The 27,467-nt window shown below is 41.1% G+C and overlaps 1 protein-coding gene across 4 annotated transcripts in view; it reads right to left on the bottom strand.

The window, feature by feature from the left end:
* Nucleotides 1–21,507: 21,507 nt before the first annotated feature.
* Nucleotides 21,508–27,467, bottom strand: part of Cyria (CYFIP related Rac1 interactor A) — a 108,841-nt gene continuing 102,881 nt past the window's right edge. For 3 of the 4 annotated variants that reach the window (XM_008764585.4, XM_063261651.1, XM_063261652.1), the window contains one exon: nt 21,508–25,123. In XM_008764585.4, the coding sequence (XP_008762807.1) occupies nt 25,060–25,123 (64 nt within the window). In that variant the 3' untranslated portion in view covers nt 21,508–25,059. The remainder of the gene's footprint in view (nt 25,124–27,467) is intronic. The other variant, NM_001106718.2, reaches the window with a different exon arrangement.

Genomic DNA, 27,467 nt, shown 5'->3' with positions numbered 1-27,467 from the left:
CTGACAGCTCAGGCACTAAGATTAACAGTTAATAAATGGACCCCATGAAACTGAAAATCTTCTGTGTAAGGTGAAGGACACTGTCAAGGAGACAAAACTGCAGCCTACAGAATGGGAAAAGAGCTTCACCAGCCCTACATTCAGCAGAGGGCTGAAAACCAAATTATATAAAGAACTTCAGAAACTAGACACAAGTAAACCAAATAACTCAATTAAAAAACGGTACAGAGAATCCTCAAGGAAGGAATCTCTAATGGCTAAGAAACACTTAAAATAAATGTTCATCATCCTTAGGCATCAGGGATGCAAATCAAGAAATGCAAATCAAGATCACGCTGAGATTTCATCTTATATCTGTAAGAATGGCTAGGGACATAAGGGACATAAAAACATAAGGGACAGTAGATGCTAGTGAGGAAGCGAAGGAAGGGGAGCACTCCTCCATTGCTGCTGGGAGCGAAAACTCGAGCAACTACTTTCAAAATCTATTTGGTGGTTTCTCAGAAAACTGAGAATAGTTCTACCTCAATGCTCAGCTATAGCCCTCCTTGTCATATACCAAAGATGCTCCACCACACCACAAGGACACTTGCTCAACTATGTTCATAGCAGCTTTATTCATAGTTGCCAGAAACTGGAAACAACCTAGATATCCCTCAACAGAAGAATGGATAAAGAAAATGTGGTGCATTTATGCAATGGAATATTACTTAGCCATGAAAAACAATAACATTATGAAATTGGCAGGCAAATGAATGGAACTAGAAAATACCATTCTGAATGAGACAACTCAGACCCAGAAAGACAAACATGGCATGTACACACTTACAAGTGAATATTAACCATACAGTACAGGATAACCATTGCCATCCACAGACCCCAAAAAAGCTATGTAACAAGGAGGGTTTGAGGGAGGATGCTCAAATAGGTAAGTGGAGGGACAGTCTGGGAGCACCACTAGAGCAGGAGAGATCTAGGGGGCAGGGAGAGGATGGAGGGAGACAGTACTGGGACAGAGAACTGGGATCAGTATGTGTGGGGTATCTCTGGGATGAGGTAGAAATTTAGGACAATGGAATCTATGAGGGTGACCCTAGCTAAGACTCCTAGCAAATGGTGGGGGGGGGGGGGTATGCAATCTGAAACAACCATCTCTAGGATTTTGGTTTCTTAAGAGTCCTGAGGTCGGGGTGGGGATGGGGGAGGAACGAGGGCTGGATAGATGGCTTAGCGGTTAAGAGCACTAGCTTCTCTTTCAAAGGTCATGAGTTCAATTCTCAGCAACCACATGGTGGCTCACAACCATCTGTAATGAGGTATGATGCCCTCTTCTGGTATGTGTGAAGACAGCTACAGTGTGCTCATATTAAATAAGTAAATTAAGGAAGGAAGGAAATAGATAGATAGGTAGGTAGATAGATAGATAGATAGATAGATAGATAGATAGATAGATAGATAGATAGATAGATAGATAGATAGATAATCTATAAGAAGAGCCCCAAGGTCACTCTCCCATCCCTCATCCGAAGACTAGAGATGACATACCTGAAAGTATTAACAAAGTCTCCATTTCTTCTAGCACCTCTGTGCCTTAAATAAACACAGTAAGTTCAGTAGTGGGAATTCATGTTACATATAAAAGTCCTATGTGAATTTCAGTTCTATTTGCTGGCTGTGGGATGCTGAATGAGTGAACTTACTTGAAACTCGGTACGTTTGACTTTCAAATGAGGTTAAAGGTTGGATGAATATATAAGACAACTGGATCAGAGAAAAGGATTGCATAAAATGTTGTGAGTATTTGGTATTACTGTGACATATATCCAAACTCCAAATCTTTTTATTATTTATTTCTGTGCTAATGGAGCAGAGGAACCTTAACTGGGTTAATGCCAGCTGTTGCAATGCTTAACTTTCCCAGTAGAGGGCGCGGGTGGAACACACCAATACATGGCTTAGTTTTCTTCTGGGTTCTATTGTGTTGCCTCTTGCTCCCATTTTGCAGGGAACACTGCATTTCGTAGGAAACCCACTGGTTCTCACGACAGTTAAGTTTTGTTGGCCCCCATGTAGACAATTTCGTGGGGTAGACTCCCCGGGTCCCAGGTGCCAGGTCTACAGGCTTTGCCTAAATCATGGAAGGTTCCCAGCTTGTCTATCATGGGTTATCTTGACAGCTTGGGACCAAACCCAGCTTGTGACCCCTCAGAGGGGAAATTGCTACTTGCTAGCCTGGGTATCTCTATCTGTAAAGGCTACTTTGTTTTTGGCATTTTCAACTACAGTATCAGGTCTGCAAGGCTCAGTGCGGTGACTGTGGACCAGCCATGGTCTTGCGGAACACAGTGAACACGCTCACCATCGAGCGGAGGGCAGAACACATGCCTTCCAATGAGATGAACCATCTCTGAATACATTCCTCTGCTTCTGAATTTTATTGTTCTTTTGATAAGTTGCATTGAGCATATGCTATTCTTTAAATATTCGTTATCCCCTGTGGAGGAATAGCTTATAATCCTCAGGTTTAATTTAATTTCACTTTTCAAATACCTGTAAGGCTTCCGTCTCCTGATAGGTCCCTAGCTTGTGTTGAATGTTACCGAAGGAGGTCTCTGAAGACAGCTACATAAAGCTGGAATTTCTAAGTTAGCCTGGTAATGTTTTTGTCTTGTGGGCAGTGCTATGGTGTTTGCCAATAGAAAGTGAGTTTCCGGTCACCCATGGCACACAATTACATCAAGATGAAAGGAGCTTGTGGTTGAATGTGGTAAGGTGGCTTGGGAGTGGAACGGGACAGTGTACTTGACCGTTGTCATGTCAGCAACGATGACTATAGTGACTACAGTACAGGATGATTCCTTCTGAGTTTACTTCAACAATTACAAAAGGAAACTGGCAAGTTATTGACCTTTCACCATGAGTTAATGCCACAGGTTGTAGATCAAAGAGATTCTAAGATGACTCCAGATTATGTATTTATTTCCTGGAGCTACAAAGGTTGCTGATATGGCTAAAAGGTCAACACAGAGTTATCGGGTGCATTGCTGAATTACAGTGACAGCTGAGTCTAGAGACGTTCCAGTCTCTCACATGAAAGTTAAGACATCCCACGGGGAATGTTAGTGTGCTAAATGTGAAGGAGAACATGTGATTGAAGCTATGAATGGGCAAGCTTGAATTTCCATGTAATCCAGGGGCTCCTCTACCACTGAGATCAGCTTGCTCTACGCTATCTGAGGGGATCCCATTCCTCTGCATGGAACCCTCATTCTAACCTTGCTGTAGGTAGATGGCTTAAAAAAGGATACTCGGTTTCTTCAAAACCACAACCATAATCTGCTGCCACTAGATTGATGGCCACAGTCATCTCTCCACGTGTCCTAGAAATGCAGGTACACGTCAAGTCTCAGGAAGAAACAGTTTACACCAAAAAGAATCAAAAGTATTCTAATAGTTATTCGGGAACTTGGGAACCATGAGTGGCTGTGGTTTTATGGGTATTTGAGAAAGAAAGATAGAATGTAATAATATCCTTAGCTGAACTCATTGACGTAGCTGGACAGTCTACACAATGTGTCAGCCATGCACTTCTGTGTGGTTCTATTAACTTGCTTGGTTGGTCAGCTGGAGTGACTTCTCAATTGACATTAGAAGCTGGCAAACTCTATCGAACTGCTTTTGGAAAACAGTCACACTTCATCATTTCAGTATTGGCTATGGCCATTTTCATGCTACCACAAGCTGAGAGAGTAGCAGAGGCATATCTGATAGGCTATCCTTTAAGCAAAAATTTTGTGACCTCAGGGTCATGTTTAAGGAGAATGAGATGCTGTGCTGGCTGGTTTTTTTTTTTTTTTTTTTTTTGTCAACTTGATACAAGCTAGTTATCTCAAAACACAGAACTTTGATTGAGAAAATGCCCTCATCAGACTGGCCTGTGAGTAAATCCTTAGGGTATTTTCTTCATTAATGGTAGATGGGAGAGGGCTCATCCACTGTGAGATGGGTGGTCCTAGGCCTGATGATGATGATGATGATGATGGAGGAGGAGGAGGAGGAAGAGGAGAAGGAGGAGGAAGAGGAGGAGGAGGAAGAGGAAGAGGAAGAAGAAGAAGAAGAAGAAGAAGAAGAAGAAGAAGAAGAAGAAGAAGAAGAAGAAGAAGAAGAAGAAGAAACAACAACAACAAAAACAACAGCTGAGCAAACCACAGGGAGCAAACAGTATTTGTTTCTCTGTGAGCTCTTTCTTTGGATCCTGATTTCATGTTCCTGCTTTGACTTTCTGCCCTGACTTCATGATGGACTGTGTGGCATAGGATGAATAAACCCTTTCTTTTAAAGTTGCTTTGGGTCATAGTGTTTTATTACAGAAATAGAAAGTAAACCAAGACAAATGCCATAATTTCCCTATGTAGATATTTGGGCAGATGGCAAGTTGGGTGGCATTTATCATGGGTGATTTATATATTCATTTCCTAGTTGTGTTGAATTAAGGGATCCAGAATCCAATTCTTTAACAGATAACAAGGACAGATACATTGTCAGTTGGAACTCCTAGAGGGAGATATCTCCATTAGCAAAGTGCTTGCCTTCAAGCAATGAGGATTTGAGTTTAATTTTCAGATCCCATTTTTTTTTAAAGACAAATATGGTGACATAAACTTGTAATCCCAGCACTGTGGAGGCTGAGATAGGTAGATCCCTGGTGTTCACTGGCCACTCAGCCTAGTATACTTGGAGAGTTCCAGGCAAACAAAAACAGCATCCTCCCCCACCACACACACACACTTGCACACACAGGGCAGTGCCTGTGGTTGTCCCCTCTCTTGTACTCCCACATGCACACACATAAGATAAATGCTTTCATGCCTGAAAAGTTGCAGTAGCTGTCATTTGTAAGACAGCTGTGAACAGAGCAGATGCTTCTGCTGCTGCGAAGTAGAGCTCTACAGGAAACAGTCAAATGGCCACATCTCACTGTTAGCAGTGTAGAGACGTACCAGAGATCAGAATAAAATGATCTAATATGGCATCCAGTATTGTTTGATGACCAAAATGTGGGGTTGGGGGGGCTGCATATTATTAATCTGATAACCAAAAACGTAACAAAAAATCTATTTAAATTTCATGGCAATAGTGTACAATCACTGACTTTTATCCAATTTCTGGACATCAACCACTTCACAGACTTAGAGCCCACTAATTAAAGTGAAGTCAAGGCAGGAACATAAACCATCATTTTTAAAGACCTGGTGTAAATTGTTTTTTCAGGAATCTTCGATGGGGGCTGTAGCCTGGAGTGCCTATGCTCAGGCATCTTGACAATGGTTAAGCCAGTGGTTCTCATCCTTCCTAATGCTCATTTAATACAGTTCCTCATTTTATGGTGACCCCCAACCATAAAATTATTTTTGTTGCTACTTCAGAACTATAGTTTTGCTACTGCTATGAATTGCAATATAAACATCTATGCTTTGCAGTGGTCTTAGGTGACCCCTGTGAAAGTGTAATCCAACTTTCAAAGGGGTCATGATCCACAAGTTGAAAACCACTGTGTTAAACACTATCTCTCAATCGAGGCTAACTCTCGAGCTTGCCAATGGCTGCAGTATCTTTTTATACTCATAGTGCTTCTAGTGGGCAGGTGACAAGTGAGGTCTTAGCTCAAGTCTGACCTTCACTGGGCTCAGTTTGACCAGGAACTGACAAGTGGTTATCTCTTTCTTCTCTTAAATTTAAAATTTGCCGACTAGGGACCAGAGAGATGGCCCAGCTGTTAAGAGTACTTGCTGCTCTTGTAGAGGACCAGGTTCACTTCCTGGCAACCACATGGTGACTCATGACCACCACTAACTCCAGATCCAGGGGACTGATGCTGTATTCTGACCTCCACAGGCACCAAACACATACATAGCTGCACATACATACATACATAAAGTCGAAGCACTCACAACAGATAAATAAATCTAATAATTAAAGGCAACATGACAGCTGGCCACATCTTGACACTGGCTCTCTAACCCAAGGGTGAAACTTGTAGAGACAGACAAGTAGCGCTTCTGCAAATTCCCTGACCTGTCAGGAGAGTAAAGGAGAAATACTGCTATGTGATTGCAGAGTTTGATGTCACCACTAAAGACCTGAAGGAGAATAGGTGTTACCCACCATCTGCTCATCCAATTCAGCCAAACTCTCAGCTACTGCACGTCTATTTAACTCAGCAGGTTTTCCTCTACAGATGTCAGATGGGTCATGGAGAACAGCTTCATGTTGCAAATTTACGCAGATATTGATTGCGATTTCACCATCCCTCATGTGGAATTGTTATTGCAGTAAATCAACACAGCTTCTAGGACACGATATAAAACTACTGACAAAGACAATCCCCTTCTCTCTATACCAAACTGCAAACACTATTACCACTAGTTGGCCTTTGTTTAGCATGGCCAAAATTATATTGTCACAGTTTCGTGAAAAGGCTATGCTCTCCAGTCTTTGACATTCAGCCAAAGAGTATACCAGTATATTGATGAATCTGTATTAATTAGATCTTGTGACAAGAAAGTAGTAAGAATTTTTGGGCACTTAGTAAGACATGTGAAAACTAGTAGGTAGAAATAAAACCTATAAAAAGTTATGGCCACTACCTTGAACTTTATAAAGTGTTTTTTCTTTTAACTAGTATGGACCATGTAAAAATACCTATTTTAGACAAAGAGAAGTTGAGTCACCTGTAACATTATAAGGTTGAAGGTAGGAAACTACAGACTCATCAGCACCTTCTTCTTATGGTCCAACAAATTCAACTGTATTTAATTCACTCATTCATTCATTCATTCATTCATTCATTCATTCATCTCTCCATACAGTCCTGGCTGTCTTGGAGTTCTATGTAGACTAGGCTGGCCTTGAACTTACCTCCTCCTCGGTTCTGGGAACAAAGGCATGTGTCACTACACCTGTGCCAGTGGAAGAGGAGGAAGCTCCGTGGAGCATCTAAAAACCACCTATCACCAGATCACAGCAGTCTCGCAGAATTTGGGAGCAAGGCTTTGGTCTCTGTTGGGCATCATTTTCCTTTTGAAAAATAGCTTCTGGCCTGTTACTGGATCCTGGTAGCCCTGGGCTATCACTTCCTTCCAGGGAGCTTGCCTTTCTTCCTAGAAGGGAAGGAAGGAACTGGCACTGTGTCATGTGAAGCATCATGTAGTTCTAGAGATGCAGGAGTCTATCTTCTAAATCCTTCAGACCGCAAACTATGCAAGCTATTCCCCGGTAAGAGCAGTGAGTTCAGGCCACCCTGTTCTCCTAGGTGGTGACCATAGGTACTTCAAAATGGAGTGAGATTTTTAGAGTTAATTAGTGCTTTGTTGGATGAATGAATATGAAGGTAGATCAGAAAGTCAGATCTAGAATCAAACAAATGTAAGGTAAAAACAAGACATCCTTTATCTAAATATAACTTCACTAAAAAAAAAAAAGTCATTTAATTAACCAGTGTCTCTGTAGACATATGCTCCCCTATCAGTAGAATAAACAGACAAACAGGGAGAGACCTTCCCATACACATGCCATAAAAGGCACTTCTTCCCTTGGAGTACGTGTCAAACAGTCACCATCTGGATTCATGCTGGTCAAGTTGTGGCACTGATGGCGGTGGCCACTTTGGGCAGCGTTATGCCATGGATCAAAGTGGAGACTGAAGACTTTCTTCCACAGCCCCGCTCTGCCTATGATGGCATCTCTATCAGTATTTTAAGCTTCTTTCTTTGGTACAGATAAAAAGAAATAAAAGATGACATACAAAGCCTGGGTGACTGCCACAAGGCTAAATTGGATATGTCACTGATGATAAAATAAAGATGAAGTATTCCTTATTATTTGTGAGTTTTCTAAATCATCAGAATATTTAATCACAGCTATAAAAGTTGTCATCAAAATGACCTATCATAGTATGAACATAAAAAGATTAAGAAGGCCCATGAAGTCTTCATTACTTAGTTCAAATTTCTTAGTTTAATGATGTATAACTGTGATATTCAATGCATACCATATGCCTTACAGGTTACAAATGAAAACCTCGAAATAGGAGTGATAGAATAGCGTCTTGTTCATTTATTCACTCGCTCGCTCACTCACTCACCCATTCATTTACCTTTGTCCAATGCTCTCACAGTTTAACATAACACATGCTATGTATCATTGATACATAGAGTCAAAGAGTGAGTGAAAATCAACATCATTGCCTACAATAATAACTTACTTCACTGCTCAATCATGGCACACGCAGGGTAAGAAAGTAACATCTTCCTATGGATATGGTGGTATTATAGATACAATCTGACACGTTTGGATGGATTATCCTGTATGACTAACAGGATGTGTTGAACTGAGCCTGGAATGTGAGAATGAGGATGGTTCAATGCCTGCTTCTGCATTATTCCTGACTTGTGGTCATATCTCACAGATTTCAAGGTAAGTTTACACGTATTATTTCACTAATAAGAAAAGTCCAGCCTAGCTATTGATGCAGGTGAATGAAACAGTACTGGCTCTTGTAGGAAAAGGGGCTAGAATCAGGAGTCCAGCGGGGGGGGGGGAATAAACAAACAAAAGCAGCAATGCTGTGCCATGGTAATGGTAGTGTATCCAGATGGTTTTGACCACGAGCTTGCTTTTTCTTCCAGTATCTTGGAGGTCTGCAGTCATATTTTGCATAGTGCTATGTCAGTAGCTATAAATTGGTGATAGTGACACAAAGAACCTGTATGTGGGACACTGTGGCATGTCGCCTGTAGGTTTGTCTAAGCACATTATCTGTTGTTCTCACACCAAAATCACCTAATAATGCACTCTCAGAATGCATCCCCAATATTAACTGACATGTCTAAGTTTCAGCTGAGCTGATAGTTGTCTGCACAATCTGGGTGAATGACTCTTACATCCAGTTATCCAACGCTAGTGATTGACTGAAGCCACCATTTCCGAACCTTCCATTCACATCTCCTCATGGCCTCAGGAAACGGTGTCCTCATTTTTACTGCCTGTTATAGGAAGCCCAATGATATAAGTTCAAGGTTGCTCAGGTCTATGGCAGCTTCCCTAAACTAGCATGTTGAGAAGACTGGGAGATGAGTGAAGGGAACCCAACAAACTGAAGGCTTAAAATGAGGGACAATTGAACTTAATCACTTCTCATTAGCCCCAGGGTCATTGTCACTGGAGAATGGCATGCTGCACAAGGGATGTGTTCTGTACCTTTGTACACATCTGCTGTCATACTATAAGCCTTACTTCCAGATTCAAGCCATCCACTAATCCAGCATCCAGAAAAAGTATGGGAAGGCCAACATTTGACCATATGCCTTTTTAACGCCAAACTGGTCATGGTGCTGAGTATTAAACAAGATACTCATATATTATCCCCCTCCAATAATCAGGCAATACATCAAAAAATGAATGTAAAAGCTAAGCACTCAAGAGGAGAACCATGGAATGGTGTCTTATGGGCACGATACAGCTGTGACACTCATGAACTCACAACAGCTGCAACCATCTGCATAGGACCTGCACAAGAACAGGGCACTCCATAATCAGTCACAGACAGGGGAGGGACTCATAGGAGTTCACCTTGTCCAGAGGAACTATTGGCAGTCAAAGATGCTCAAGAAGAGGAAGTCATTGACTTCAGTGACATAGCTTTTAGAGAGTTACCTATGTTCTAATGTGGGTTCACATCCATGCCCGTGAGAGTGGCCCTGGGTGAGATAAGGAAGTGGTAGAAATGTGGGAGAATGATAAGAGAAGGAAGAGAAGGAAGAAGGATGGGTGTAACGAAAACGTATTATATACATATGAGAAAATACCTCGGAATATATTAATCAATAAAAATCCTTTCCATTTTCCATCAGCTCCTTCTACATTCTTATCCAGCTTCAGTTCTCACCAAGTCCCCATTATTTATCTTCTCCCTCACCCCCCCAAACAGAACTAAGTGTGTCAGCCATAGACCATCCCTTCAGGAGTCCTGCCTCACTGCCTATGTTGGTACCCCTATCAGTTAAGAGTTTTCTGCAGTCCTTCACTATTGAGTATCCCCTTCTTGTCTCCACAGCCGAACTCAGCAACTAACACAGAGAAAATCTCTTGACTTTGCCCCAACCTGACCTTAACTAGGCAAGATTTTCCATCCTTCCCATCACAGGACTTTGTACTCTTCTCATCGAAACAATCAGCACATAGAATCGTATTTCACAGGTCCCTAGAACATGGGAAGTCTCTGACTTTCTAAAGCATATTGTTAGAGTTTATAGTTAGGGAGGGACCCAGTTATTTCGCCATGCATGCACAGGTGACAGAGTTTTGGAGGAACCAGAAAGGATGCTTTTCTGAATGCTTCCTTCCTTTGCCCTGGGTCAACAATCTTCACTTGCAACCACAGGAATTCAGAGATGCTAGTTTGACATCCTCAGAGAGAGTATACAGACTCCTAGGGGGGTAGAAGCGGATGACTACCTTGAGGGTAGGCGGGAAGTTAATAGCAGGTAGTTTAAGTCAACATGCCACACATGGCTGCTTCTCAAGCCCCTTAACTCTGTCTGAGGGTAGAATGGGATATTTATTAAAAACACCAGCAAAGTCTGTCAAAGTGAGACCTTTCATATTCGTAATTCTTACCATCTGTAACATCTTATATTACACAAGATCCCCAATTACCAGTAGCAGTGTTAATCCATCATCTGTCTTAGATATTTCTGGATGTTCTTTAGGTACTTGACTCAGCCCCCCTTTCTATTTTTATGAGTGTATGCTCTCTGCTTGCAATGATTAATTTTATGCTGTTTATTATTGTGTTGTGGGACTATCCAAAATCTTTTGGGAATGGTTTTTTCAGAACCAGAATAGTGTGTAATTGAAATTTATACTGAAACAAAAAAAAAAAAAACTAAAAAAAAAAGATGAGTCTTTCAATTAAAGAAAAGAAATCAGTTTTCCTTTTCTTATCATAGGTTGCAATTATAATTCCCATATGGGTGGCGATCTCTTATCAAGGTGGAAGCTGATGTAGCAGCTGAGTGTTATTATTTGTAAGAATATCAAAGATGCTACGTTTTTAGAAAGTAATTAATGGTGCTTATTTCAGTATTTAATCTGTCCTGCCTTAATCAATTAATTAATTAATCAATTAATTAATTCTTAATATCTAACTTTAACACCAAAGAGTCATTTACTCTTCAAGTTCAAGTCACATGTAAAGAAATTCTTAATCAAGGGCCATTGAGATGATAAGAGAGGATTGACCTCAAGAAGTTGTTCTCTGACCTCCAATAATGCACACGGATACATAATAAATAAATCAGTGGAGTAAAAAGAAATTATCAGTAAAATAAACATAGTTCTTTTCTACTTGTGAAATAATAAATTATAGGCATGTGCCTGCTGCTGGTGTAAGTTTAAAATGAGATGTTCACTTTGGAAAATTGTCTGACAGTCTCTTAGAAAATCTAAACACATAATCCAGCCACACTACTCATAGATAAGGGAGGCATATTGTCATACAGAAACGTGCTGATACCTGAGTGAGCTGATGAACAGCTAGACAAAACGGAAGTCACAGCATAGACTTCTGTTTGTAAAAGCTATATGCACTAAAAAAGAACCCACAGTGACAACACACACACATGGTTCTGAGGACAGTAGTGCGAATGTGGAGAGAAAAGGGCTACAAAGGAGCCAAGGAAACTCAGGGCTAATGCATATAGAGCTATATATACAGTGTGCTGATGGTTTCAAAGAATGTGCATGTTTGTATGTGTCAATATGAACATAGACATTATAAATATGTTTAGTCTATTGTGTATCAGCTAAACCTCAAAAAATCTGTTTGAGACATGAACTATAATGATTAATAACATGAACCTCCTCCCAATTTTATAGTGTGTGTGTGTGTGTGTGTGTGTGTGTGTGTTTGCACTCAGCTTCATCCCTCTATATCTCTATGTATATACACACTGGCTTGCAAAGTACTTATTTTGTATTCTACAAGAAAAATCAACGTATACATTATTTATAACATGACCTCATTTTCACAAGATAAAAAAATTCCTATTCTATGGAACCAATCAAAGTAATGTTTAAAAACATGACAAAATACTGAAAGTAAAAATTTAAAGGTGTCTATCACAGGAAACAGCTAATTTTATTTTTTAACCTATTTTTCATACATTGCTTCAATCAAACCTGAAAATATACATTCTAGGCTGGGGAGTCTTTAAAGAGAGTCTTAAAAATGCATTTCAAAACACCACGTGGAGCTGTTTAATCTGTTATGCCATATTTCCAATAAACCTGAAAACAAGAAAAATAAAATAAATAAAGCCTTTAGTCATGCTCCCCCTGGTGCTGTGTCTGGTTCTCTATTGACTTGATTCACTCAAGCAACACCTACTCATGGTTACTTAGAAAATGCTGCCCTTTATTTGGGGTTGGGGAGGTTGGGGGAGGCAGGGTCTATAGCTCAGATTAACAGAAAATTTTGTGTAGCTAAGGATGCTCTTGACATTCTTTTATGTCGGGGTTGGGGATTTAGCTCAGCGGTAGAGCGCTTGCCTAGCAAGCGCAAGGCCCTAGGTTCGGTCCCCAGCTCCGAAAAAAAAAAAAAAAGAAAAAAGACATTCTTTTATGTCAGTGTCCATTTGTATGTACCTGTGTGTGTGTGTGTGTGTGTGTGTGTGTGTGTGTGTGTGTTCCCATGTATCACCTTTGTACACACTCATTTGGAAATCAGAGGTCAACATTGGGTATTGTCCCTCAGAAACCATCACTATGCTTTTATGAGACATGGTTTCTCATTAGGACCTGGGGGTGTTTTCTAGACTAGGCTGCTCAGCCAATCAGCCCAATGAATTTACCTGTCTTTGTCTGCGAGGCGTTGGGGTAATATAAGTGTGTGCCACTACACCTGGCTTTTAATGTGGGTGCTGGGGATCCAACTGAAGTCCTCACGTTCATACACAGAGCTGCACCCTCTGAGCTAGGTTCCCAGCCCTACCTGGCCAAGATACTTTGAAGATGTCTAAGTTGTGTGAGCCAATGATGAGAACATTTCTATAAGCATGTTTTCCACAGTGAAAGCAGTCTTCTATAACAGTTTGTTCATATTTCTCTTCTTTTTAAATAATATTTTAAAAATATTTTTAAAATTTTATTTAATTTTCAATTTTATTTAATGTATGAGTGCTCTGCTGCACATACATCCGCAGGCCAGAAGAGGGCATCAGATCCCCTTATAGATGGTTGTGAGTTACCATACAATTGCTGGAATTTGAATTCAAGACCTCTGGAAGAGCAGCTCTGAAATGCTGAGCCATCTCACCAGCCCCTAAATTTGTCTTCTTTATTGTGGACAACCACTACCTTCTTAGGTGGTTGAATGCTATTCCACCTGCCAAATGTGTCTCCATGTCATATGAGCATGACTAAGGGGACTGGGATGCTGTGATACATTAGGGCTGTAGAAGTTATCAGTTCTGACATCCTGACAACCTCAGCCTGGTCCAGAGAACTGTCAGTCTTTAACGGTTGCTTTCCTGTTCCTACACTTAGTATTTGGTCACGCAGAAGAATTCAGTTATACACGTCTGTGACTGGAATTCTCAGTCTTCTTTTGTCTAAACTTGTCATTGAATAATAACCCATATTTGAGGCATTAGTTTGAATGTTTTGGATAAATGTGTTCTATTAGAGTGTTCTGCTGACATCTTATGGATTCTGGGAAATTGATGTAAGAAATTAGAGATAAGAAGATCCAAATCCATGGTAGGAGTTATAATGGGCCAGTGTTCTAAGTAGACTGGAACTCGAATATTATGATTCACATCCACTCTTCTGAGAATACAAGGTGGATCTGGTTGACATAGTCCATATATGATGTTCATGACTTGGGAAGCAAAACAAACAAAAAGAGTTTTTTCATTATTTTTTATTTTTATTGAATATTTTCTTCACCCTTCATTTCAAATGTTATCCCCTTTCCTGGTTTCCTCTCCTGCAACCCTCTATACCACCCCCTCCCCAGCTTCTGTGAGGGTGCTCCCCCACCCACTACCCTCTATCTCCTTCCTCCCCACCCTGGCATTCCACAACCCTGGGCATTGAGCCTTCACAAGACCAAGTCCTCTCTTCCCATTGATGCCCAACAAGGCCATCCTCTGCTACATATGCAGGTGGCTCTGTGTGTACTCTTTTGTTGGGGTTTAGTCCCTGGGAGCTCTGATCCAGACACTATTGAAAATGCCAAGAGCAGCAAGATGATAGGAGCCTGATATAGCTGTCACCTGAGAGGCTCTACCAGAGCCTGACAAATACAGAGGTGGATGTTCACAGGCAACCATTGGACTGAGAACGGAGTCTCCAATGGAGGAGTTAGAGAAAGGACTAAAGAAGCTGAAGTGGTTTGCAACCCCATAGGAAGAACAACAATATCAACCAAACAAAAAAATTTGAAGTTATGTATGGAAAATAGATACAAAAATAAAAAAATAAGTGTTTTCCATAATACAGACGTTTAAATATTTGACTTTCAATATTTTGGCATTTTTCAAACATTATTTTTGTTTCCTCCTCAATCTCTTGACAACTATTCCAAATTGTATGTAAAGGTCTTAAACTGAAATGCTTGTCATGGGATCTCATGAAACTGCAAAGCTTCTGTAAGGCAAAGGACACTGTGGTTAGGACAAAACGGCAACCAACAGATTGGGAAAAGATCTTTACCAATCCTACAACAGATAGAGGCCTTATATCCAAAATATACAAAGAACTCAAGAAGTTAGACCGCAGGGAGACAAATAACCCTATTAAAAATGGGGTTCAGAGCTAAACAAACAATTCACAGCTGAGGAATGCCGAATGGCTGAGAAACACCTAAAGAAATGTTCAACATCTTTAGTCATAAGGGAAATGCAAATCAAAACAACCCTGAGATTTCACCTCACACCAGTGAGAATGGCTAAGATCAAAAACTCAGGTGACAGCAGATGCTGGCGAGGATGCAGAGAAGGAGGAACACTCCTCCATTGTTGGTGGGATTGCAGACTGGTAAAACCATTCTGGAAATCAGTCTGGAGGTTCCTCAGAAAATTGGACATTGAACTGCCTGAGGATCCAGCTATACCTCTCTTGGGCATATACCCAAAAGATGCCTCAACATATAAAAGAGACACGTGCTCCACTATGTTCATCGCAGCCTTATTTATAATAGCCAGAAAATGGAAAGAACCCAGATGCCCTTCAACAGAGGAATGGATACAGAAAATGTGGTACATCTACACAATGGGATATTACTCAGCTATCAAAAACAATGACTTTATGAAATTCGTAGGCAAATGGTCGGAACTGGAAAATATCATCCTGAGTGAGGTAACCCAATCACAGAAAAACACACATGGTATGCACTCATTGATAAGTGGCTATTAGCCCAAATGCTTGAATTACCCTAGATGCCTAGAACAAATGAAACTCAAGACGGATGATCAAAATGTAAATGCTTCACTCCTTCTTTAAAAGGGGAACAAGAATACCCTTGGCAGGGAATAGAGAGGCAAAGATTAAAACAGACACAGAAGGAACACCCATTCAGAGCCTGCCCCACGTGTGGCCCATACATATACAGCCACCCAATTAGACAAGATGGATGAAGCAAAGAAGTGCAGACCAACAGGAGCCGGATGTAGATCTCTCCCGAGAGACACAGCCAGAATACAGCAAACACAGAGGCGAATGCCAGCAGCAAACCACTGAACTGAGAATAGGACCCCCGTTGAAGGAATCAGGGAAAGAACTGGAAGAGCTTGAAGGGGCTCGAGACCCCATATGTACAACAATGCCAAGCAACCAGAGCTTCCAGGGACTAAGCCACTACCTAAAGACTATACATGGACTGACCCTGGACTCTGACCTCATAGGTAGCAATGAATATCCTAGTAAGAGCACCAGTGGAAGGGGAAGCCCTGGGTCCTGCTAAGACTGAACCCCCAGTGAACTAGACTGTTGGGGGGAGGGCGGCAAGGGGGGGAGGATGGGGAGGGGAACACCCATAAAAAGGGGAGGAGGGAGGGGGATGTTTGCCCGGAAACCGGGAAAGGGAATAACACTCAAAATGTATGTAAGAAATACTCAAGTTAATAAAAAAAATAAATAAAAAAAAGATGCATGAGTAAGATGGATGAAGCAAAGAGGTGCAGGCTGACAGGAACTGGATGTAGATCTCTCCTGAGAGACACAGCCAGAATACAGCGAATACATAGGCAAATGCCAGCAGCAAACCACTGAACTAAGTACAGGACCCCCGTTAAAGGAATCAGAGAAAGGACTGAAAGAGCTGAAGGGGCTCGAGACCCCATATGAACAACAATGCCAACCAACCAGAGCTTCCAGGGACTAAGCCACTACCCAAAGATTATACATGGACTGACCCTGGACTCTGACCTCATAGGTAGCAATGAATAGCCTAGTAAGAGCACCAGTGGAAGGGAAGCCCTTGGTCCTGCCAAGGCTGGATCCCCAGTGAACGGGATTCTTGGGGGGAGGGTGGTAATGGGGGTAGGATGGGAAGGGGAACACCCATATAGAAGGGGAGGGGGAGGGGCTAGGGGGATGTTGGCCTGGAAACCGGGAAAGGGAATGTAAATAAGAAATACCCAATTTAATAAAGATGGAAAAAAATAAAAATGCATGAGGATATATGTTTTAAAATAACATTTTAAGGGCTGGAGAGATGGCTCAGCGGTTAAGAGCACCCGACTGCTCTTCCAGAGGTCACGAGTTCAATTCCCAGCAACCACATGGTGGCTCACAACCATCTGTAAAGAGTTCTGATGCCCTCTTCTGGTGTATCTGAAGACAGCTACAGTGTACTTATATATAATAAATAAATCTTTAAAAAAATAACATTTTAAAACTACATTTATATCCATGTTGCATTTACTTATTTATTTAAAAAAAAAAGAAATGCTTGTCAGTGAATCCATAATCAGGGAAGCATGGCCGGTGAGACTGCAGTGTGCGTAAGTGCATGAAGTTACTTTGCTTTTAGTGGCAAGGTCTGTGTTTCAGCTGTAGGTGAGATGAGGAAATTCAAATATGACTCAAAACGCATTGTATGATGCAAATCTAGAGATTAGCAAAATAAAATTATGTACAGGCATTGCTTTTGGGAAATCTACTATTTTGATAAAGAGGAAAAAATGTAAAATATAAGGTAAATACTGACATATACCTATACACACACATATATGGCTATATACTTATGGATAAATGGTAGACAGATAAAGCTTCATTGTTGTTAGAACCAAGAACACTGACATGGTTTGATATATATATATATATATATATATATATATATATATATATATATATATATATATATGTGTGTGTGTGTGTGTGTGTGTGTGTGTGTGTGTGTGTGTATCCTCAATTGAAAAGTGCCTCTGTAAGATCTGGGTATAAGGCATTCTTAATTAATGATTAATAGGGGAGGACCCAGCCCGTTGTGGATGGTGCTATCCCTAAGCTGGTAATCCTAGTTTTTGTTTTAAGAAAGCAGGCTGAGCAAGCCATGTGGAAAAAACTAGTAAGCAGCACCCCTTCATGGCCTCTGCATCAGCTCCCACCTCCAAGTTCCAGCCTTGTTTGAGTTCCTGTCCTGACTTCCTCCAATGCTGTACTTTGATCTAGAAGTGTAAGCCAGATAAACCCTTTCCTCCCCAAGTAGCTTTGCTCATGGTGTTTCATCACGGCAATAAAAACCCAAACTAAGACCATATATGTCATAGCAAAGGTGCAGTTGGGCTTTTAGTCTTCATATACAGAAGGAAAGGAGGGAAGGAGGAATAAGAAAAAGGAAGAACAGAGAGGGACGAAGGGAGGGAGAGGAAGGATGGGAAAGAGGGAGAGGAAGTGGGGAAACAGGAAAGTATACCCAACTTTGCTTAGGCAGCTCATGGAAAGACTCAAAGACATCTGAATAATACTATCAAGATGACCAGGCCTCTACATAGCAGATTAGGAGGGAGAATAAACTCCAGCCAGAAGGAAGCAGTATTAGTGTCCACACATAAAATAGGAAAAACTGATGATAAGCTAGAAAACTGAGAAGGGCTGTGTATGTAGGAGTGTGAAATGGCACCTTTGACATATGATGAATGAAATGGACCTAGGAAATTAGATGAAGGGATTAAAGAACTAGGGAGCTTAGATGGTTTGCCTATTGAAAGGCCTTGGGTCTCACACTCCTGGGTTTGCTTTGGTAGTGTTTCTTCACAATGATAATGACCATGAGAAATTAATGATGTTCTGTAAAACATAAAGGAATTTTATAGACAAATGCTTCTGAGAATTGCTACCAATTGTTTAGTCATCCCATTTGTGGAAATTCATAATACGTGGGTGGGTGGGGGGGTCCTGGTGGTGAAATGAAGAGGGAAATAAAATAAAGTCTTTAATTTTATATGACCAACACTTGACTATTATCCTTCATTCCATGGAGAATGCTAGTGAATATCTCTAACAACATATTACAGGAAACTTGCTAAAGATACAAACATTATCAAATATGTGCCACAATAACGTCATCTCCTACGTGCAGAAGAGACCAAAAGAGGGGCTATTATAACCTAGTGATCTTGGGAAGAGGCAAGAAAGATAAATAAAACAGAATTCAGAGAAGTTAGTAAGTGTTCTGAGACTCTTGTAGAAAGGATGTGTGTTGTGCTTTGTGATCATAATTAATAAAAGGTATAGGGCTTAAGAATGAATATTTGTAATGCACAGAATTGGGGTGAGCAAGACTGGAATCACAGAAAGACTTTGTCCAATTTTTTTTAAGAAAGGAAGGAAAAGGGAAGAGGAAAGTAGAAAGGCCATTTTTGTAAGTTTGCCTTAGTTCCACATACCATAAATGTGAAAAGCCAGCATGATTCCTACGCATGTCCCAACTGCTCTCTATTCTATTTATGGATTGCTCAGAAGTCACAAGAGGAAGAAAAATGCCTTGACAGTTAGCCAGTGGCTATAGATTTGAAAGTTACAAACCTTTAATGTTCCGACTTCTAGAAACAATCTGGAAATAGCTAACAAGACTTGGTGATTTTAGATTCCAAACATTCTTAGAAGGTGCATGATCTGCTATCCAAGGTGCTGAACCGAGTTTTGTAGCCGTTATCTCTGTTTCATTTTTGTTGTTGTGGTAAAATATCCTTAAAAAAATGTAGCTTAGGAGGGGACAGGTTTATTTTAGTTCACAATTACATGTTATAGACCTTTTGTATTGGGATATCAAAGTGCTAGAAGCTGAAATTAGTCACATTGCACCCACAGTCAAGAACAGGGGGAAATAGACATATGCATGTTTATTTGCTTGTGCTCAGTCCCATTTTTTCATTCTCATACAATCCCCTGCCTAGGGAACGGTGCCACCCAGTGGACTGAGTCATCCTAGGCAAATAAACATAATCAAGATAATACATCGTTCATACAGGTACAGGTCAACTCAATGTAGACACTCCAACATTGAGACCCATCCTAGATGACGCCAGACTGTGTCAAGTTGACAAATCTATTTTGTACTGAGTTGATTTGTTGTCCGTTGGTCTTCTGGTTGGGTCAAATTCAGCATGCTCACCCAAGATCATCCTTGTCTGAGACTATCCGCTTAGTGTACTGGCTGCATTCAGTGCCAGGTCTAGCTGATCTAACTTTTAATCAAATCCAGTGTGTTTCCTCATTTGGGTTCTTGGCAGATGAGGCATAGGGTACAAGCTTTCTGTCTTAAGAGAGGTTAAAATATTCTGACTGTAAGTAAATATTTCTTCCAGAAATAAAATGGATTGCCCAAGTGAGCAGATAATTTAGGTCTGTGAATGGATCCTAAGTTGGGTAAACTAATTCTCAAGGTTAACTTCAACACACCTGGGGTTCAAGGCACTGGAGTTTCACATCAGCAGGAAGCTTCTGACCAGTGGACTATATTAAACTCAGTTGACCGAGAGGCTCATTATTTGTCCTCAGAAATTCAAGACTCAGTGAATAAAGAAAATATACATTTCCAAATGCTGTGCAATGGCATATATCTAGTAGAAAATAAGTTAAATGCAGCAACAATCCAGAAGAGAATTTTTAGCATGCTGTAGGGATGGGGGGAGGGTATTCATGGACAACTCCATGGAGGAAATAAAAGAAAGAATTGGCCTTGATCATCAGGCAGATTTCAAACACATGCAAAGAAAGATGGTACACCTGATGTTATCATTGTGGAAGGGCTGTGTCTCTGCATCTCTGTTTACATATAAAACCATCAACCACATTCCCTTCCCCATGCTTGTTAGAGGACTCTTTTCAAAGAAAGTGGAGACATTTTTCAAAGTTATTTGGAGAATAATACTTTGATGGCTTCCCTCAAGTACTTTCATGTTTATTTTAAAGTGAACTTCAAGGTAGAAGGGGCTACTGAGCCCTTTGTTTCTCAAATTAGACCACCGACACCAATAGCAGCCTCAGAGTGGTCAGCAAAATGTGTCCCTCATCTTGAAACAAAACCAATTATGGGGCAAGCAAGTAATACCTAAAACTAACTAGAAAAGGGAGGTAGGGAAGGAGAGGCTTCCAGAAACATGGTGTTTGAAGTTTGCAGAGAAACCCTTAGGGTTTCTAAGAATTGTCCACTTAAGAAACTCACTCTTAAATTCCAAGAATCATCTAGAATTCTACGCAGCATTACTTCAAAGGTCAGTCTCTGGAGGCATTTTGTGGAACCTATTTTCAGGAATTGCTGCATTTCTAGATATTTGGGAACCAGATGGAGGGAAGAGAAGAGTCACAGCAGGGAAAACACTCCTGCCAGACTGAATGTGACCAGAAAGCAGAGCTCTCTATTCTGAAGATCATCTAGGGGTAGACACGCTACTCAAACCCTCTATTTACTGTGTATGAGTCACCACATGGGTCAGATGAGTGGGTTCTTCACTGCTTTACTTCGACTTGGGCATGAAAATCAATGTACCTAATGAATACAGTTCAAATAAGTTCACCAATATTATTTAGCTGTATTGATTTTTAACAGGTACACACATACTTTATTCCCTACCTCATGATTCTCAGAACTTATGTTAAGTACAGACAGACAGACACATACATATATACACACTCAGATTCTCCAAAACTTTCTTTCCTGTATAGTTTTTCCAGTCTATGTCCACTTATAATTTATCAATTTGCAGAAAAGACCTCATCCCCTTTCCTTTCATACCCCAAATCGACCTTTTCACTAGCTGTCACAGAAGGTCCCTCTTGGAGACTCAGATTCATCGAGTTTAATGATTCTAAAAGCAGGCTCCTTGGGGAATTACATGCCAAGTTGGAAGAAACTATGATGTCATTTCCTCACAGCAGGATGAGCAGACTTCTGTGCGGGGCCACCCATTTTACCCTATGCATCATACACAAACATGATTTTAAACTGTGTATGTACCAAACTTTAATTTTCATTTCACACTCAAAAGTTCTGTACAAAAAGAGGCAATGCAGGCAAAAGAACAAAAAATTACAATGAGTTCGGCAAACAACATACAACCGCTTCAAAGCCCCTTCTGATGTGCAACCATTTTTACAGATGTACTATGACAATGAAGTTCTGAAGGCTGGGGCTGGCAAAGATAAAATTCCAATGTTAGTTATTAATATCTAGAACACTTGAGAGATGTCTACGATAGAAGATTGAATGAGAAGTCTGAACTCTACTGCACAACTGGATCCCTAGATTGAGCAGGCTTTATCTTGCGCTTGCAAAAGCATAGCATTATTTTGACTTAATTGTGATGGTGTTTCACGAACTTAGGCTTGCCATTCTCATTTGGCATCATGATAATAACTAAGAATGTATGTTCATGTCCATGAGGAATATATTAACTAAATATTTAAAGACACCCAACACTTTCTTCATGGTTGTTAGATAATATGCTGGCTCTAGTGTGTCATCTCAAATAAAAATATCCTTTTCCACCCAACTTTTGCTATGAAAGCTTCGGTGACCTTGAGAGTAGCTACCATGCTAAAAGTAGCAACATGGCTGGGAAACACCATTTTTATCTTCTTTATTGCCTCAAATTAAATATCTGAGTCATAGAAAACATTTTATTTGAAAGCTATATCAATCATGAAGTATTATTAACATTGACATCGTCACTAGTACTTTCCCCCAAACAACCCATGAGTGTTGGATATCTGTGCATGCAGCACAACAGAAAAAGGAAGAAAAACCAAATTGTTCAAGGATTCCTGATGTCTACTGGACAGTCTGTTAAGAGAATTGGTCTCCCACAACAGTTCTGGAGTGGATTTAAGGTCCACTCACTGTTAGTGATCACAGACACTCAGTCTGTCCCCCTGATGACCTCAGGCAATTATTTAAACCCTGGGTTTCTCAAAATCCAAGTCCTGTTGAGTCTCATCTTAGAGACAATGGACTGGCTGGACTGAAGCAGACTGACAGCACCCATACACACATTTGGTCCCATTTAATAGAAAGTCTAACTAGAAGTTACAAATGTCCTAAACTATTTATTTATTTATTTATTTATTTATTTATTTATTTATTTATCTATGTATAATCGGACAGATGATCCCTAATGTTTTCTCATATAGCCAGCTGGGAGGCAGCTATGGTGCAGATACGTGGCTTGGCTTCATGGCTCAGGTCTATGTCTTAAGAGCCCAACAGAAACTGGGAAGTTCTTTGTTCTTTGAAATCCTAATCTCCTCTGTTGAGAAAAGGGCAAATGGACAAATGCTTATATGTATTGTGCATCTCTGCTCTTATAGACTTGAGAGTTGCCCAACTAAGCATTGCCTATGGCTGCCAAATAGAGAAAATCCCTAAAGTTGAACATTGGAGAATGTCTCACCTCCACAGGATCATGTTTTCTGGCTTCCTCTGGATTTTGGAATTCCTAGGTTTGACAAGGTCATGGAAGCCATCTAGCATGACTCTCTCTGGGTGAGTATGCTCAGGTTAGTCAATGGCTGCACTTCCTCGGCTGGTAAAGCTCCAAGTGACAAGGCCTTTTCCCTCTCTGTTGACTACACTGACATAAACTGGAAAACCAGTTCTCCCACTTGTCTGCATTTTGTGTTTTGAAATAAACCAAGTGTCCTCTTTATTGGAGGATTCAAACAAGAATGTTGGATGGCCACCCTAGTCTGGAAGCATTGCCTTGGGATGTTGCAAACCACATGAGATCACACCCTAATCAACTAGACCTGACTTCTAGGATTATCATTCATCAGTTGTTTGGAAAAAGTCTCTCCTTCTAGCAGAGATATGCAAGTAATAAAACAGGCTAGACTGAAAATTTCTCTGCAATGGTCCATACACTCCACAGTATTTAATCTTAGGCCACATGGTGAACAGGAAAAGAGTAGAGAGTAAGGTGGGAAATACTCAGGGATCTAGTCCTATGTACACTCACCTTGTATGCCCATATCTTTTCATTCAAGGTCAGAATATGCTTCAAGACTTCATCCTAATTTAGTTCTTACCTATAGGCAGAATGACTATCTTGGCAATGTTGATATTCATCAAGATGGGTGGGGCAATACTCATTGGAATTTATGCATGAAAGTTGGTGGAGTGGCCCCTACTAGCCTTCCATTTTCGATTAAAAAATTTATTTTCTTTTATGTGTATAAGCATTTTCCCGCATTTCTATAAGTGTACTGTGTGCATGCCTGATGTCCACAGAGATCAGAAGGGGGTACTGGGTGCCCCAGAACTGGAGTAATGGATAGTTATGAGCCACCATGTGGGTGCTGGGAATTGAATCCAGGTTTTCTGCAACAGAAACAAGTACTCTTAACCACGGAGCCACCTCTCCATCCCCAAGACTGTCTATTTTATATATAAGGCAGGAGAGACTAAAAGTGAATTTGCCAAAGTACTCATACTGATGGGGACTGAATCCATGAGTCCAGGTAATCAATGAGAGTAGTTTTCTTCTCTCCAAATTCCTCCAGTTTCCCGCTAATTGACAAAGTGCTTTAGTTCTCAGCTCTGACACAAACACTCCATTTTGATAGAGAATGAGTATTTCCTCATTAAGATGGGTTGGTGTACCTAGAACTCTGCAGATTCCTGGGAGGTGACTGATCTTATTTATGACCTCTCAACCAGAATTTCATTCATCTGTCCTGCAAGCAGAGGGTTGACACAGATATGACTGTCCTTATGTGCTCTCTCTCTCTCTCTCTCTCTCTCTCTCTCTCTCTCTCTCTCTCTCTCTCATACTCAAATATTCACTTGTCTCAATCTTCCTGCAAGAAGTCTTCTATCTATCCCACCATCTCATTAGTTGATTAAAACACAGACCAATTTTTCCTCTTGCAAATACTAAAAGGGAATGAAAGGGACACAGACCGAGACAGAAGGAGAATATTCAGATTAATAAAACACCTGCATATAGAAAAGCTGCACATGATGTTTGCAGGCATCAGGAGGAGGGCGGGGGTGTGTGCTGAACTCAGAAGCTTGTGCTCCGCACTCCACATGCAGTTTTCTTAATCTTACTTTCTCCTCTCTCTGCTCTCTGTCAGGGTAACAGTTGCATGTGTTTCTTGTGTCTGAGCTGACACAGGAAATCAAGTACTTTGTGTTTCTATAAATTATACTCCCAGACAGATAAAACACTTAGAATTAAAACAATACCACAAGCGATTAAGAATTTCTGATTGTTACAGATATATCACTACTGGACTCCAGCAGCCAAGGTCGAAATTTCCCAATCTGGCCCTTGGAGAAAGGAGTTTCACTTCAGACATCAAAGGTAAGGCTCTCAAGTCAAGTTATGCTCTGCTGGGTTGAATCAGTCAGGATACAAATTAAGGTCCATATATTTCAGTGACAAGAAGGAAATGGTTATGTAAATACACAAGTATTAACATCAATCTGTATTAAATTATGTAAACATATACATCTGAGGTCAGCACAGATCCTCCTCTCTGAGCAGGGTTCTACTGAAGCATCGCTCGAATCTGTTTGGAAGTCGATTCATCATTCAAGTGCTTTGTAGTGAACCTAAATGGGGAAAGAGAGTTCGATGTCAGGGCTTGCCTCATTAAAACTTGTCCATAAAAAAACATGGGCTCATTTTCTTAGACAAAGACTCATATTTTGATGTTCCTTCTGTTTATTCCCTGCAGGTTCTTGATTAATTAGTTTTGCTGTGTACCGCAGGCTGACATTGCCCTCACTCTGTCACCCATAATGGCCTTAAACTCATGGAAGTCCTCCTGTCTCAGCCTCCCTATGGCTGAGATTATAAGCACACAGCACAACGCTAAGCTTCTAATCAGCTTTGGTATTTGATTCCTCTTGTGTGAGGATCATTAAAGTCATTAAAAAAAATCTCATCAGACGATTACACCAAGGAGACACCATTGACCTCATTCTCGAGGAGATAAAGTTCACAGCACCTACTTCAGCATTTTGTCCTTTGAGGCTGACCAGCTGAGTTACAGAATTCAAATTATGGCATCCAGAAATTTAAACATTGATGACTATCTATTCTAGGGGCTGTGCTTGTCTCCACTGCTACCAGAGGGCACGTGTGCAGGCACACAAACAAAAGTGCAACTTATGACCTCTCATTCATTACTCAATCTTGTGTGCAAAGGAATGTAAAAAGGACCCGTAACAAATCTTTGAGCACATGTCAGGCACTCTGTGTAAGAGTCCGTTCCAGTTAGAAATATCTCTTTGAATGAGGTCAGTGACGTGATTTCACAGGTGAGAAGGATAAGGGGCAGAGAGCTGCAGCGGCTCACTCTGAGTCTCACAGCGGATGGTTTGGATTTGTGAACAGTCTGTGACTTTTGACTTGAGTCTCTGTCTGCTGCCTCAAAAGCCCACCCTCTTCCCAGTTCATCACAGATCTCCAGGAAATATGAATTCCCACACAGGGCTGGGACTCATGACTTGACACAATTCCCTGATCTCTAGGCTGTTTTGGCAGCTAGAAAAAAAACTGGAAAGTTTCAGAGATTCAGAGATTAAAGTCTTCTTCTTTTTTCTTTTCTTTTTTTTTTTTTTCAGAGCTGGGGACCGAACCCAGGGCCTTGCGCTTGCTAGGCAAGTGCTCTACCGCTGAGCTAAATCCCCAACCCCGATTAAAGTCTTCTTAATGAATATAGAAAAGGCAGTCTGGCTGGCTTGCAATCTCCTTTGGAGAAAACATAGCATTCAGGAGGCTCGTAAGCCACCCACATTCTCAACAATGATGAATGGCAACTCAGAAAAAATAGCAACTTCAGTGTCTTGAGACTGCTGATTTCTTCATCTATTGAGGGAAGATAATAGGTCAGCCATGGGTCTAAGGGTTGCCATGGTTGCATGGGATGTGACTGAAGGTGGAACCCTGCATGCAGCAATGAGTGCTGCATCCTTTCTCTCAGCCTTACCCATGTTTACTGCATGCATTTATTACATTGCCTGGAACTGAGGGGAACAAAAGGCTAAGACATCAGGGTCCATAAGACTTCCTGACTGAGATCCTGCATAAGGATGATTTGTGCAGTTCAGCAAATTCCTTCGGATGCAGCACGGCTAAAAATAACAATCTCTTCCTTGAAGTGGATTAAGCAAATGTATCCTTGGGAGAAGTGAACAGTGCCTAAGGAGTGGAAATCAGCTACAGCTGGCTAACCGTTCAGGCGCTCAGCAGTGAATGACGGGATCTCAGGTTCTCGGCTCTGAGAGCTGCATGTGGGAGCTCCTCGGGGAGCCAGGAAAACACACACACACACACACACACACACACACACACACACACACACACACACACACACAATCACACACACACATACACACACACAATCACACACACAATCACACACACACACAATCACACACACACATACACACACACACAATCACACACACAATCACACACACACACACACACACACACACACACACACACACACACACACTGGAGGTGCCTGAGCTTCCAGGTCAATGATTTAATTTACTTGACCTCCAACCTCCATGTCTGGAAACTCCCCTCATCTTCCTCCCACGAAGCCAGGGTTGGGAGTCCTGGTGAAGACAGACAGAACTGGATGCTTTCCTTCTCAGGAGACTCTACTCATGGCCAAGAGTCATGCCTCAGACCCGTGGGGCCACTCAGATCCAGGTGTAGGTCCTAACTTGACCCATTACTGTTATGACGTTGAAAAGTTATGTGAGCTCACATAGCTGCCTATGGAGGCTCACGCCTGTAATCCCAACACTCAGGAGGCAGAGAAAGAGAGATCTGTTAAGTTCAAGGTCAGTCAGGACTACAGAGCTTGTTCCAGTACCGCCAGGGCTAAGCAGAGAAATCCTGTCCCGAAAACCCAAAAAGTTGCCTCAAATTCTCCCA

The sequence above is a fragment of the Rattus norvegicus genome, chromosome 6 (genome assembly GCF_036323735.1).
Source record: "Rattus norvegicus strain BN/NHsdMcwi chromosome 6, GRCr8, whole genome shotgun sequence".
NCBI classification, from domain to species: Eukaryota; Metazoa; Chordata; class Mammalia; order Rodentia; family Muridae; genus Rattus; species Rattus norvegicus.
The sequence above is the reverse complement of the archived record's forward strand: the minus strand, read 5'-3'. Positions and strand labels throughout refer to the sequence as shown.